General features: G+C 40.5%; 3 protein-coding genes across 3 annotated transcripts; 1 reads left to right on the forward strand and 2 right to left on the reverse strand.

Annotated features, from left to right (window-relative positions):
- Nucleotides 1-5896: 5896 nt before the first annotated feature.
- On the reverse strand, nucleotides 5897-7980 carry GCK72_008553 (uncharacterized protein; the record flags this gene model as incomplete). The annotated part of the gene is made up of 8 exons (XM_053726884.1): nucleotides 5897-6072; nucleotides 6198-6334; nucleotides 6387-6444; nucleotides 7081-7170; nucleotides 7359-7466; nucleotides 7514-7644; nucleotides 7691-7775; nucleotides 7824-7980. 8 exons carry the CDS (start codon nucleotides 7978-7980, stop codon nucleotides 5897-5899), a joined length of 942 nt encoding a protein of 313 aa, XP_053586461.1.
- A 3683-nt stretch (nucleotides 7981-11663) lies between these two features.
- Nucleotides 11664-11993, forward strand: GCK72_008554 (uncharacterized protein; the record flags this gene model as incomplete). Its single annotated transcript, XM_053726885.1, has 1 exon — nucleotides 11664-11993. The coding sequence occupies one exon, from the start codon at nucleotides 11664-11666 to the stop codon at nucleotides 11991-11993; it is 330 nt and encodes a 109-aa protein (XP_053586462.1).
- A 2180-nt stretch (nucleotides 11994-14173) lies between these two features.
- GCK72_008555 (uncharacterized protein) lies at nucleotides 14174-14731 on the reverse strand (the record flags this gene model as incomplete). The annotated part of the gene is made up of 2 exons (XM_053726886.1): nucleotides 14174-14385; nucleotides 14536-14731. 2 exons carry the CDS (start codon nucleotides 14729-14731, stop codon nucleotides 14174-14176), a joined length of 408 nt encoding a protein of 135 aa, XP_053586463.1.
- Between the last annotated feature and the right edge of the window lie 380 nt (nucleotides 14732-15111).

Below are 15111 nucleotides of genomic sequence, written 5' to 3' on the forward strand. Positions count from 1 at the left end.
TGTACTTCACGGAGAACACCATCCGATGATGGATCAGCTTTGACAATTTCTCCCAGTTTCCAGTAGTTTCGTGGAAGATCCGGGTCTGTGATGAGGATGACCTGACCAACTGCTGGAGTCTCGGATTTTCCTCTTTTGTTGTTCATTCGCAGCTTGTGGGTGCTTCTCAATTCAGCCAAATAAGTTGTTTTCCACGTTTGCCAGACGGTTTCGACAACTTTGGCGACAGATTTGATGGCCGCGATAGCCTCCTCTTTAGCGAGCGAAATTTCTCCTGGTGGAGCGTAGTCCTCATTCATTTCCAATGTGGAATCCATTGGATAGTTGACTTGAATGTTCGGGTAGACAAAATCGATAGGTCTCAGAACAAATCCGCTGTCCAGATTTTGTCCAACGTATGTGAGGGGTCTGGAGTTGAGAGCTGCAGCGACCTCAGTGAATGTTGTGTGGATATCGTCCAATGATAAGATGCTCCGCCCAATGCCTTTGAACATTGATTGTTTGATTGAGCGCATCATTCTTTCATACATTCCTCCTTGCCAGGGGGCGTATGGCGTGATAAATTTCCACTCGATCTTTGCGTCTCCAAGAAATTTCTTCACCTCATTGTTGAAATTGCAGTTTTTTGTTGTGGTTTCTGCAATGTCTTGGAGGATCTTGTCGGCTAAAATGAAATGTGGAGCGTTATCACTGACGATAGCATTTGGTTTTCCACAGAGGCTGACAAAGCGTTGAAAGGCTTTCAGAAAACAGCTTGTATCCGGTCGGACTATCAATTGGATGTGGACTAATCTTGTTGTGGCACAGATGAATAGGCATCCCCAGCACGAAGCGACAGTGTTGTCTTCTTTTCGGTAGGAGATCGGACCAAAATAATCGAGTCCTGTGTGTTGGAAAGGCGCTGTTTCTTTCACTCGGTGCTCTGGCAGATCCACCATGTCTGGGTATTTGAATGGCGGCTTGTTGTATCTTTGACAGGCTACACACTTTGACAATAGCGATTTCACTTGTTGGCGAAGATTTGGGATCCAGAATTTCTTCCTGACCTCCGTCATCGTTTGCTGTTCATTGCAGTGCCATTTTCCATGAGCTTCTCGTATGATCAGCTTTGCCAGTTGGGTTTTTGGTTCGATCAATATTGGAAATCTTGCCATTTTTGCATTGTCCATGTGTTTGAGTCTTCCACGACAGATGATGATCTTGTTGTCATCAAGTTCCAGATTCAGCTCATTCCAGGAATGTTTCTTCCTTAAGCTGATTTGAGCTTGATGCTCTCGAATGATCCGTATTTCCGCTGCGCTTTGTTCTGATGCGGAAATTGGTGGATTTCCTTCTGGAACTTCTTTGAGCTCAGCGATGGTTGTCCGCAGCCGTTCTTTCACGTCTTGTGAAAGAGGATTAGCGAATTTAGCGATGGCTCTCATTGTGTACGCGATCACACGTCTCTTTCGGAGTAGCGAACTCGCACTGATCGAATCGAAGATTTCCGCAGTGTCGGCATTGTCATCAATACTGTTGCAGATATTGATTCTCGCATTATCTTCTTCCGATTCCTTGATCTCGAACGTTTGGTAAGTGTCCCAAACACTTGGATCTTTCTGACAGAAGCTAGGTCCTGTCCACCAGAAACTGTTTTGGAATTCATCCTTTGTTATGCCACGCGTTCCAAGATCGGCTGGATTGTCTTCTGAACGAATGTGTCCGAATCTGACTTTGACTCCAGTTTCAGCGATCTCCTGACTGGCGAGGCGGATGCTTTCGAGCCGGTTGGTAATGAGAACTCCAACTTCCTTCTTTCCTGGTGTTGATTTTATCCAGCTGAGAGCGATTTCACTATCAGTGAGGATGATAGCTTCCGATACTCCGATGTCTCCTTTTTGAAGACATTGGACCACTGACAGCATTCTTTGCGTTCCCATGGTTAGCGCGTGCAACTCCAATTTCGGAATCGTCCATTTTTCCTTCAAGGATTTGACTTTGGATTTTCCAAGGAAAATGTTCATTCCATATTTGTTGTGCGCGTAAAAACAGTAAGCCGTTGCGTTTTGGCTGGCGTCACAAAAACAAATAATCTTGTTTTTGTTCGATTGGTCGAGGATGTTGCGAGGCAACTCCTTGATGAATCCTTCCGTCTGGTCCAGCAGTTCTTTCCATTGGCTCTCATGATTCTTGTTCAATGGGGTGTCCCATTTGTAAGCGAACTCATCTTGCCATAGCACACGTTGGAATAGTTTCGATGTGAGCATCAATGGGGTCATTAGTCCTTGAGGATCAAAGTCGCTTCCAATTTTTCTGGACACGGTACGTCTGCTGTACTTCTCATCAGCAGACACGAAGCATTCCAATTGGATGGTGTCCTTGTCTGGATTATATGGTATTCCTAGCACTTTCAAGTCGGACTTTTGAGCTTTGTCGACTTCTGGAATGTTGTCGTTGAACTCGTCAGAGTTTCCCATGAATTCACGCAGATTCAAGTTTGCATCAGCGAAAATAGCTTTGAACTCCTTGTATAACTCGAGCGCTTCTCTTGGCGAACCATCGAATGTGAATATGAGATTGTCCACATAAAGATTCTCATTAATCTTGGAAGCGAGTTTGGAGTTGGCATGATTTTCGAGATGGAGCATGATCGTGGCTGCGAGTAAGAACGGACTAGCGTTTAGACCGAACAGAACGCGAGTGAAACGATAGACTTCGACATTGTCTGGTGTAGCTGGTAGATTGATGTCTTTGATCCAGAGAATCCGAGTCAAATCTCTATCTTCTTCGTTCAGTCTGACTTGAAGAAAAGCTTTCTCCACATCTGCCAAGATGACTGTTTCTCCTGATCTGAAGCGAATCAGGATGTCCAAAATGTCCGGCAGCAATGTCGGGCCTTGCTCGATTGCATCATTGAGGGAGTCGTTCCCTTTGTAATGAGCGGATGCGTCCACGACGACACGGCATTTTGTGGTGGCCTTGTGTGGAGTCAGGACTGGCTGAATCGGACTATAGTGTGTCCATTCTCCTTTTGGAGTTTGAGCAGTGACAATCTCCAGAATGTTCTTTTTGACCTGATCCTCGAAAATTTCTTGGATCATTTTCTTCACTTCCAGCGGTGTCGTTTTCACTATACCTATTAATCTTTTCAAGGTAAGACGGTAATTGTCTGGAAGAGTGGCGATCTTATTCGTCTTGAGGGGGAGTTTGACAAAATATCCTTCGATCCGTTTTTGAACTGTGTCTCGAAAAAACTGGAGGATTTGTTTGTCTTTTTCCTTTCTTTCTTCAGCAGAAGATCCAGCGAATTCGTCTCCATTGCATTTGAGCACGTCTTGTTTTTGGAGATATTCGAATGGTTCATCTTCTTGGATTGAGTTGATGATCATGACAGAGTTGACGTTTGAGCGATCCCGCGATGTCTTTTTGCGTCCCATTGTTGTGTATCCGAACTTTGTGTTCAGAAGTAGGATGCCGGATGGTAAGGTGATCGTGTCACCAATCCAGATTGTGGACATCTGATCCATTCCGATCAAAACATCAGGATCTACTTCATCCTCGAACGCGTCCGTATTGACGTCGATCTTGTTGCGATGGATGAATCGTATGTCTTCTCTTGACATTTCAGCTTTCGGGATGTTTCCTACCACACATGATCTCAGTAGAACATCGATTTCAGCTGACTCTTTTTCTGTGAAGACGACTATGGAGGCTTCTTTGTACTTCTCTGGTCCCTTCGCTGTAGGCGATCCAAAGGTTTTCAGTCGTAGAGTGGGTCCATCCGGTGTTTCGAGATTGAGGGTTTTTGCCACAGATTCTTTTATAAAACTTCTGTCGGCCCCCGTATCAATCATCATCGAAATTGTTGTCCATTCTCCCGACACCTTGTTTCTCGCTTTTGCTTGAATTGTCGGCACGAAGGCTTTTGAAGTGGTCGTCGGCGCTCTCTCTGTTGTCTGCGTCTCACACTGGACAGCTTCTTCTACTTCTTCGGTGTGAGTCACGTTGGTAGTCGCCGTCTTGACCTTTGTCTTGGCTTGCTGATTGTGTTTGCTATCTCTCGATGAGTTAGCAGAAGATGGCGAAGATGATTCACCTCGATTTGTGCAAAGGACACTTGAATGTCGACCTTTACAGAAGTAGCACGGCCTGGTACTGTAACATTCTGCAGTTTTGTGTGCATTACTATGACAGTTTAAACAGCGTCCTTCGCGATTCAAAAAATCTTTGCGATCCTTGATTGAAACGAATTTTGTGCATTTGCTGGAATGGTGCTCGGAGTCCTTACAAAACAGACACAATCTGGTTTTCTTCTGTTTTTCAGAGCGATCCGACTTATTGGACTGGTTTCTGTCCTTCTTTGGATTATCGGCTTTCTCCTTTGGCTCGTTTTTGCCCTTCATCAATAGTTCCAGATCTTCTTCTAGCGTTATGTTCTCTTCAATGTCAGTGAACATTTTGCTGATTGTCCAGTCCTCCGACGAAGCGATTTTCTTCTTGAAGGTGGCTCTTCTGATCTTGTCGTTGAACTTTTCCATGATGAGTTCCTTCATCATCCGATTGTCTACGGGTTCTTGAAGGCGTTCCAGTTGCTTTATCGCGACCATCAATCTTTCGAATAGGAGTCTTTGCTCTCGGGTGCTGCTGTCTTTGGCACAATCTTTGCGAACCTTTTCATTCAGTTCCAGAATGGTAGTCTCAGTGTCCGCGTATTTGTTTTTGAGAAGTTTGACGGCGATGTCATAATTCTCTGGCGTGATCTGGAATTGATCCAGTAGTTCTTTCGCTCCTCCTTGAAGATGATTGAGAAGATGAGTGAATTTTAGGATATTTGAGATTTCCGCTTTGTGGATTATCTCTTCGTAGAGCGACCAGAATTTTTGGAATTCCCATCTTTTCCCAGAGAAGACTGGGAGTTTGACTGGTGGGAGGTTGGAAACCTGACGTTCCATTTCCATGCTTGGTCTTCTTTGCGAAAACTCCTTGATATTCTGCTTGTTATCCACAGGCTCGACATTCTCTGATCGGATTCTTTTCAGTACTGCGTGGTACGAATCCCTGAGATTAATGGCGTCCTGGTTGAGCTGAATCAATAGCGGGAGTTTTTCTTCATAATTTTTCACATTGGCATCTTCTTCATCTCCAATTTTTTCGATTTGCTCTGACAATTTGATCGTGGTTGCTTCAAGCGTTTGGATTTTTGAATCCAGGAGGTCGATCACTTCTACAATTTGTCCAATGTCTTGTTTTGGGATTGGCAACGTCGCGTTCTTCAGTTTGCTGAGCTCATTCTGATACTTCTTCACGAATGTCGACAATGCGGTCGATTGGCTCGTGGTACTCAAGAAGTATAATTGAAGACTCATGGTTTTTCACCGAATTAGCGATCCGAAGTGATTGGAGAGCGAAAAAATTCGAAAATTTTGAGATTTTACTCAGCGTTAGAGTAAAACTCGAGCGAATTTGGTGGTTAGTATCAGTTAGTCAAGAAAGGACGGACAAGAATATTATCAAAATAAACTCGTACCTTTCTCAAAAAAAGCGATCCTCGTTGTTCCTGCCACGCGGGTTTTCAGAATTTGGTCGTATGCACCATATAATATTTTCTCACTTCCTTGACGACTTGCGGCGAAATAATAAACAGTCAATCTAATAACTATTTATTACAGAAGAAAGAATATCAAAGTAAATATATATGGGCGAAATAATACGATGGGGGAGAATTTGGAGAGTAAAGGTCTCTCTTGTTGCAAGTGCCCCCTGTCCCCTCGGACAGGCTTCTGCCCGAGGGACTCTGAGACGCAGACATAAGAAACAATAACAGGGGGCGGGGACTCCTAGTTAAACAAGGGTATGATAATTTACTAGGATAGGAGATATCATACACCTTGACTGCGTTTCTCTCAGACCAGCGATTTCAGCCTTTCTGTTCTTTCTGATTCCACTTGAAAAGGAAGTACATTCCATCGTAGCTAGCGAGTGCGGCACGGCAGATGTTGGCTCTTCCGAATTGCTCATGAAGGTCAACGAGACTCTCTGGGTGTGGATTGCCAGATTCCACGGACAGCATCAGCCATCTTGTATGAGCCAAGGCTGAAAAATGAGAAATTTTCAATATTAACCAGCCAAAGCTAAAGAAAGAGACCAGCAACAACTCGTTTCTGATTGAAACGACGACTTTTACTTTTTTTAGTATCGGAGGTCGTCACAATTCTTACCTGCTAAGAGTTCCCGATCTGCCGGTTCGTCTTGAGTTCCGTATTTGACAACATCCCTTAGTAGATCGACTCTCCTCCAGTTCCATTTCCACGAGTGAAATCTTCTCCTTGATTCATCGAACGATTTCTGCGAGGATCTGGAACGAAACAAATAAAAAACTAGACAACGGGAATATTAGCATTTCTCACCGAGCCGCATGGAGATGTCGAAGAAGTTGCACGCATTCGGAGGAGCGAGGAGTAATCGCTGAAAAGAATTCGTGTTCAAGAAATGAATAAGAGATTATTGAATTGAGAGAAAACGAGATGAGAGCGGCAAAAATCTTCAAAAAATGAGAGAAACAGGCCAAAAGATCAACAAAAATAGGCCGGATATATCAAAGAATAGGCAAAAAAAACAAAAAATTTTAGGATTCTAGCGGAAAAGCAACAGAAATACCTTAAAAACAATAAAATTCACAAGAACAATTCCGAAAATCTCTTTAGAAATGAATATTATTACACTATATTACAGAAAAACTCGGAAAAGTACGAAAAAACTGGAAAAATTCTAAAAATTCGAAAAAAAATTCGTTCGAGAATGTTCGAAAGAACACCGCCTCGTTCCCATGGCCGAACGTTTTCTGCACGCGTTCTCGGCCACTTGTAGATTTTGAGCTGCGGAAGTATCGAAATGAAGCAATGGAGTAAACTGTCTGACGTTTTTCTAACTTTTAGTTTATCTGAGTGAATACTCAATTCAACTGAAAACAAGCAGAAATTATAACTGTCCTCGTCTATCATGAAGACTTTAAACGTACTGGCACACAAGCATTACATTTTTCTACCAAACTCTATTGTCTATTTCCTGTTTCTTTGGCAGTCTTTCATACTTGTTTCTCACTCAATTCGGGATGAATCTTTTTCAGATTCTCGAAAACTGACTTAATCGTCTTCCCGGCCAACTCCTCTCGAACCTTTTTACTCAAGCTATCTGAAAAATTTCGAGTCTAATTGTTTTTAATAGCAGAAAATCCACCTGAAATTCTATTATTCTTCATATTCATAAGATCATTGTAGAAATGTCGAGCACCCGTTGATACGTAAACAACATGTAGAGTTTTTTCGTTCGCATTTTGAAGAGTCTGTAAATTTTCGTGTGTCTTTAATTAATTTTCAAACCTACATATTTCTTGAACGAAGAACAGAGAGGAGAACAAAAGCTTGTCACTTCGAACTGTTCTCCTGCCAACGAAATCAATCTCTTTCTTGGTTTAATCACTGGTTTTCCTAAATTATAGTTTTAAAATTTTTAATTCAAATAATAACGAGCTGACCTTTCTCCTTTCGTGACCACTTCAAACTATCATTGTATATTCCACTGGACACATCAAATGAAGCAAATTTCGAACCAGATTTCTCAAATTTTGGAAGAACGAAGTTGGAGACGTCTGTTGAAGTTCTGGCTCTGCAAAACCTTACTGCAATTCGTTGAATTCTAATAAGAAACATACCCCAATTTGACGATTGTTTCCATTTCTTTCTTTCGAAAGTTTATGAAGTACGGACCGCTCCTCCAAATGCCATCTGCTTCCAGAACTGAATTACAGTGTTAAGAATTTTCACACTCATTTCTATGCCACAAACCTTCCGAAAACTCCATTTTTTGCTGTTGAACACTTTTTTCTTTTAGGTCTCCATCATCTGAGCTTTCGGAACAGGAGGATTCCTGTTTTGATTTTTTATAAGGCTTGAATTCATCCCCCGTCTCCTCTGAGGAGCTTGACGAGTACTCATCATCCATTTATGTCCGTTCTGCAACTTTCACATTAATCTCAACGGAAACCGAGAGAGACGGCAAAGTAGAAGATATAATTCAATTTAAACAATTTACGTGTATGGCTCTAGATGAGTACTAAAAATAACAACAAAAAAACAGAAAAATTGGTGATAAAATACCCCGAAATAGGCAAACTTTTTGATAAATATTTCTTATTTTCCTACTTGTTCTCCAAGAGTACACGACCCCCGTAAATCTACAAGTGGCCGAGAACGCGTGCAGAAAACGTTCGGCCATGGGAACGAGGCGGTGTTCTTTCGAACATTCTCGAACGAATTTTTTTTCGAATTTTTAGAATTTTTCCAGTTTTTTCGTACTTTTCCGAGTTTTTCTGTAATATAGTGTAATAATATTCATTTCTAAAGAGATTTTCGGAATTGTTCTTGTGAATTTTATTGTTTTTAAGGTATTTCTGTTGCTTTTCCGCTAGAATCCTAAAATTTTTTGTTTTTTTTGCCTATTCTTTGATATATCCGGCCTATTTTTGTTGATCTTTTGGCCTGTTTCTCTCATTTTTTGAAGATTTTTGCCGCTCTCATCTCGTTTTCTCTCAATTCAATAATCTCTTATTCATTTCTTGAACACGAATTCTTTTCAGCGATTACTCCTCGCTCCTCCGAATGCGTGCAACTTCTTCGACATCTCCATGCGGCTCGGTGAGAAATGCTAATATTCCCGTTGTCTAGTTTTTTATTTGTTTCGTTCCAGATCCTCGCAGAAATCGTTCGATGAATCAAGGAGAAGATTTCACTCGTGGAAATGGAACTGGAGGAGAGTCGATCTACTAAGGGATGTTGTCAAATACGGAACTCAAGACGAACCGGCAGATCGGGAACTCTTAGCAGGTAAGAATTGTGACGACCTCCGATACTAAAAAAAGTAAAAGTCGTCGTTTCAATCAGAAACGAGTTGTTGCTGGTCTCTTTCTTTAGCTTTGGCTGGTTAATATTGAAAATTTCTCATTTTTCAGCCTTGGCTCATACAAGATGGCTGATGCTGTCCGTGGAATCTGGCAATCCACACCCAGAGAGTCTCGTTGACCTTCATGAGCAATTCGGAAGAGCCAACATCTGCCGTGCCGCACTCGCTAGCTACGATGGAATGTACTTCCTTTTCAAGTGGAATCAGAAAGAACAGAAAGGCTGAAATCGCTGGTCTGAGAGAAACGCAGTCAAGGTCATCGCTGCTCCAACTCACCACTGATTCAATCGGTCTCTTAGATTTGGTTTAATTTTTTCGGACAATAGTTTTTGTCCAGAACTGTCGGTTTATGTAATTCTAAATAAACTATCTAGTAAATTTTAAATCTATTGTTAATCTCATATTTCTATAATAATCTTTATTGCTTCTCATAATTTTACAGATCGCTTCAGGAAACGTTTTGTTTTTCCTTACCAACCCAAAAACTCTCGATTGTGTGATAGTCACTTTCGGGAGTTTTCAGCATTTGTATTCAATAGAGTTTGGTAGAAAAATGTAATGCTTGTGTGCCAGTACGTTTAAAGTCTTCATGATAGACGAGGACAGTTATAATTTCTGCTTGTTTTCAGTTGAATTGAGTATTCACTCAGATAAACTAAAAGTTAGAAAAACGTCAGACAGTTTACTCCATTGCTTCATTTCGATACTTCCGCAGCTCACATATCGCATTGTTCAACAAATCAGCAAAATCTCATTATAATGAATTGTTATTAGATAATAATTTGAAAAGAAAAACGTAAAAACAATAATGAATAGTTCGAAATCGATTATTTCGACAAATAATTGTGACACTAAAGTCATCTCATTCTCCACTCTCATGTCAAACAATAGACGTAATGAGACATCTCTCAATGATTGAAAAGAGATGCTAGTGTTTCCTCATCGATAAATAATAACTATTCTAGTAAGTTCTTTTCTCTCTCTTCCAGCATTCTCATTATCTATTTGACTACAAACTGTTGTCCCCTTGAGTATAAACTGTTGTCCCCTTGAGTATAAACTGTTGTCCCATTGAGTATAAACTGTTGTCCCATTGAGTATAAACTGTTGTCCCCTTGAGTATAAACTGTTGTCCCCTTGAGAATTTTTCATTGTCCCCTTGAGTATAACTTGGGGCCCCCTCAAATCCAACAACTTAGTGTCCCTTTGAGCATGTGTCCCTCTGAGACTTTGTCCCTTTGAGCATCAACTATGTACCCCCAAGAGTAAATGTCCCCTTTGTCCCCTTGAGCATTGTACCCCCTGGAGCATTGGCCACAGCCAACCCTCTTCGTCTAACATACCTCCCTCCTGGCCCACATCGTTGCCTATTCTCTCCAATCCTCTGCCCATTCGCCCACAGGAATCGATAGTTCGTTCGAATGGAACCTACTTTTTCTTTACTTAAACTCCCCGAGAATGTCATTGTGCAGGTGCTCCAAAACATAAATCCTGATGGACTGTAAGTTTTTTGCTGCAGCTTCTTATTTATTTATTTATTTATTTATTTTGAATACGCACGCAAGGTACGTGAAAATTAAGAGTTGAGAGTTCAATATGTCCGTGTCCGTTATCCTTAAAAACGTGAACTTCCTTCATTTACTGTATTTCCTTTTCTTGTTTCTTGCTTTAAAAGAAGTTTCGAAAGTAACAAGCAAGGACCTTACACGATTGATATCAGGTGAAACACACAAGATTGGCGGCCGCATTATTACTCGAGTACAAAACACGAACTTGTACTTCAATTCCCGAAACTTTAGCCAATGTCGATCTTTTGCTTTCTTCATCTTTCTTCTATATAACTTCCTGGTTTTTCTTTGACTTCTCATCTTACGTTTCCTAGCAATTTGAAGCTCCTCTTGCACCATCTCCCATTTTTTCTTCTGTGACCTAATACGACGTTTGATCTCCTGCCTTTCTTTCCTAACAGCTCTTCTAGCAGCTCTTCTGTCGGATTCCCGTTGTTCTCTTAACTCCGCTACCAGCTCACGGATACACCCACTTTCTTTTAAATGTTGAAAGATATCCTCCACATCCATGTTGACGATTCCTATTCTCTTTTTAACTTGATTCCCTCTTGCCAACCAATCATTGATGAAAAAAATTTGGGAAAAGAAAAATTCTTGTAGAACGCCTCACACTTTTTCAGATTGATCCTCTCCCTGGTCTCATCAAAAACCAAAAACCTTGTAACATCATTGGGGTTGAGAGCCAGCAGTGTTTACATCGACATTTCTTATGACATTGGTATAACCGTGTACATTGGAAGATTCGGGTGGATTTTGGTCTTTCGCAACATATCGAATGATGAGAATGTCGAATTCGACATTACTCGTCCAATTTCTCCTTCTTGCCCATGTCTGGGCAAAACCTTTCGACTTTTCAGCAATTGGTTGGATCACATTCGGAATGTATTCTCTTGTACTGAACCACTAGACGTAGCTTTCCGGCCAGGCAGTGACCGCTTTGGAATGGAATCGCTGAAGAAAATGATGAAAAATGTCACTTGTCTTACTATAACTGCAGGCGTTACTGATATTCAAAGTAAAAGAATTTTGAAAAGTTTCAAAGACTACAACGAACTAACTCTGAGAATTAATCCATTCGAAGAATCTTGTAAAATTCGAAAATTCTTTATTCGAAACCTCAAATTTTTTGGATTTTATGATGTATACTCACTGGATGATATGTTATTCGTCAATAGTGAAAAAGTCTATTTCCGCCGTCCAACAACTCAAAAACAATTCAACCGATTCACCAAACATTGGATCCGTGGGTCTAATCCAAGACTTCGAGACATGTCTCTATCAATCGATAATTCGGCGAGCAGAGATGCTCTTCTGAAAGGTATTCATTGTGTTGATGTGCCAGAAGAAGAGCAAGAAGAAATCTGTCGTAAACACAAAACTGTCAGTGATGACATGGTTAAGATCAGACGGAACGACGGGACACCTGCTGTGATTGCGACCACGGATTTCAATAATGTTCTTCATATCCGTTTCCTCGTCTTTTACTAAAAACATTTGGGTTTTGCAAGTGTGTTTCACAGTTTCTCTCTCATTCTTTCCAACCTTGTTCATTTGTTAAATTATGATTACTTTGTTGTTCCGCTAATCAACAGCCTAAAGTTTTTCCGATTTTTTGTTATTATCGTAATGAAAAGCAACTGAGACATGTTTATTCAATAAATTTTCTAACAAAATGCTCTAAGAAATCTCGCTTGTACTGAACGTTTCAAAAAGTCTACAAGTGTAACGGAATGCAAAGAATCTTCTTTCCATTGGCTCTTCCAACAGTGCTGCACTTCAACAGATGAGTCCAGAGAACCTTCTGGGAAATCAAATAAAACGACACCTTCATTTCTCAGTACATCTCCCAATCTATACCGTCGACTATTCTTTCCTAATCTCTGCTCATTTGTCCACACATTCAACGGGGGTTGGCAAAAAGTGCAGTTCTGGGAAATGAGGGTGTCGTTATATTTGATTTGCCAGAAGGAGACTACTGGTAACGTTTTTTTGGAACGTTTTTTTTTTGGGAAATTTGGATGTCAGTGTAGTAGACGGGGATGTAGAGGACCATGACGTTAGCAGGTCGGGAAGGAGATGGGTTCTGGAAAATGAGGGTGTCCTATTATTGCCAGAAGGTGTGCGAAAAAATATACCGTGGCTTCATATTTCCGGATAAGAAATGTTCACCTCCCTTGCAATAATACAGCAAAAGTTTGGCACGTTTATTCGATATACAGTATAATTTGATAAACAATTTACGGAGTTATTTTGTATGAGTAACAGGAAATGCACGACAAAATATGTTTTAATGTTGAGGTAGGTTAAAAATAGAGGATATAGAAAAGATATGCAGGAGATACAGTAGAAAAATTAAAGCGCAATTTAGTCTAAAAACAGAAAACGGTAAATATATAGAACGGTTTTAAAATTTGCAGAAGATACAGGGGAGACCACAAAGCAAAAGTTATTAAAGGAGGGGAAACAAACAAGGAGACATTGAAAAAAACATAAACAGCTTATCCGCCAAAAGCACTTTTGAATTAAATTCAAGTTTAGTACAACACAATGAAGCGGACATATAGAATATTCTCATTTTTGGTCGCAATCACTGCAGGTGTCCCATCCTTCCGTCTGATCTGAATCATATCGACATTCTGATCTGAACCATATCGACAGCACAGCTGCAACCTTTCCGCAACACGTACGCTACAGTACCGCAGCACAACCGCATCAGGCACGCACTCTACGCTTGCCTGCTGCTGGACTGCTGCGCGCCTGATGCGGGTTTCTGCCGAGGCGAATGAGCAGAAGGTTGGGGAGAATAGACGGCGGTGTGGGCCGGGAGGGAGTTACACTCTGGGGAATGAGGCTGTCGTTCTATTTGATTTCCCAGAAGGAGATTATTTACGTTCTTTTGGGGAATTTTGTATGGTGGGGGAACGGGAGTAGTATACAGATGCAGTTAGGAGTGAAAATAAAGCACAGGGGGCGGGGCTTAGCAAGCTCCGCCCCCTGTGCTTTATTTTCACTCCTAACTGCATCTGTGAGAATACTTAATCATCCCATCATATCAGAATGTGATTAACTGATAAACTTACTGATAAGAGTTATAAGAGTGATTATAAATGAATGAAAATGCCTAGGGATCAGAGTATGGTGGGTTAAACGATGAAATGACAAGGTGATTACTGATAAGGTGATTACTGATAAAATGATAACTGATACGGTGATTACGGTAAAGTGGTTACCAAAACTACATTGCTCAATTTTCCAAAAAAGTGATTACTGATAAAGTGATAACTGATAAGGTGATAAATGATATGATGACAACAGGTATGATGATAACCGTTGAGTGATTACTTTACTCTTCAAATTTGGTGATTACTGATTATTCTATTCAAATTTGGTGATAACTGATAAAAGATAGGATTAAAAAAAAAAATAATCAAGAGCTAAAAAAAACCGCAGCTCGCTAGGCTGCATAATGACAAGAATGAGCTAATTTGAAAAATCAGACTATTATGTACTCTATGTTTCTCTAAACTCTCTTCTCTCTCCTTGAAAACAGATCACTGACTTTTTTGACACACCCCTCCCTCTTTTCAAAAAAAAACACAGTTTGGTATTTTAATTAAAGTTTATTTTCAAAAATTTTAATATCAGAAAAAAGAAAATTTGAATAGAAATTACAATTCATTTTGTTCAGTCGAAGTTGATTGATGATTAGCCAAGATTCTCGGTATTGGTTTAGGAAATTTTGCCAAGATTGTTCGTTTTTGACAATCGACACAGAAATCGTATTCAAGAACCTCATTACTGATGGTGATTGATGGACGGCAGCAGGGTGCCAATGCAACTGTCACACTTGCGCCACGTCCGGTGAGGACACACGGTAGCACTGAAATAATACAGTACTTTTTTTTTCTAATTAATTACTATTATGTTTACTTTTCTTCCATTTACTTTCTCCTTCTTCTACCAATTTCCCATCATTTGTCGTTTTCACTTCTAAAAAAAATATTTTGTTTTTTCTTTTCATCAAACAAACCGTATAACGTAATTGGGTATTTTTGAGCATGTGCAGGATACTTCAGAGCAAAGGTACGTTTTTCACACAAAGTGCAGAACTTTGAACGATATTTGCGATTCCGAATAGTAATAGTACTAGCACAAGAATCACATAGAGAATAAACCAAAATACCGGTTCCATTAACCAGAGCGCAAGCTGTGATATCGGACCACATTTTTTAAACAAACTCCTCAGTTTTATACTTATTCCTAAGCTCCGCCCCTAAAATTTTGAAATCTAGAACCGGTTTTCGGAGCCGTCTTCCTTCAGTTGCAACCAAAACCGAAATGATGTCATCCTGAAAACTCGTAACCTATAAACGTGTTTTTAGAAAGTGGGTCAGAGCCATCACAATGTTACAGAAATGATGTCATTTAAGAAATTTCCAAGATTCCAAAACCGAAATATCCTGTTTTCAAAACGGGTTTTCTAAAAGTAGGTCAGAGCTATCACATTTTGGTAGCATGTAGCCTGACGTTTTCACAGTATGAGAGTGGAAATCTTACGGTTCGGGGGGAAAACCTATCAAACCGTTATATCAAGTGGCTGTAGAAT

The sequence above is a fragment of the Caenorhabditis remanei genome, chromosome III, assembly GCF_010183535.1.
Source record: "Caenorhabditis remanei strain PX506 chromosome III, whole genome shotgun sequence".
Classification (NCBI taxonomy): Eukaryota; Metazoa; Nematoda; class Chromadorea; order Rhabditida; family Rhabditidae; genus Caenorhabditis; species Caenorhabditis remanei.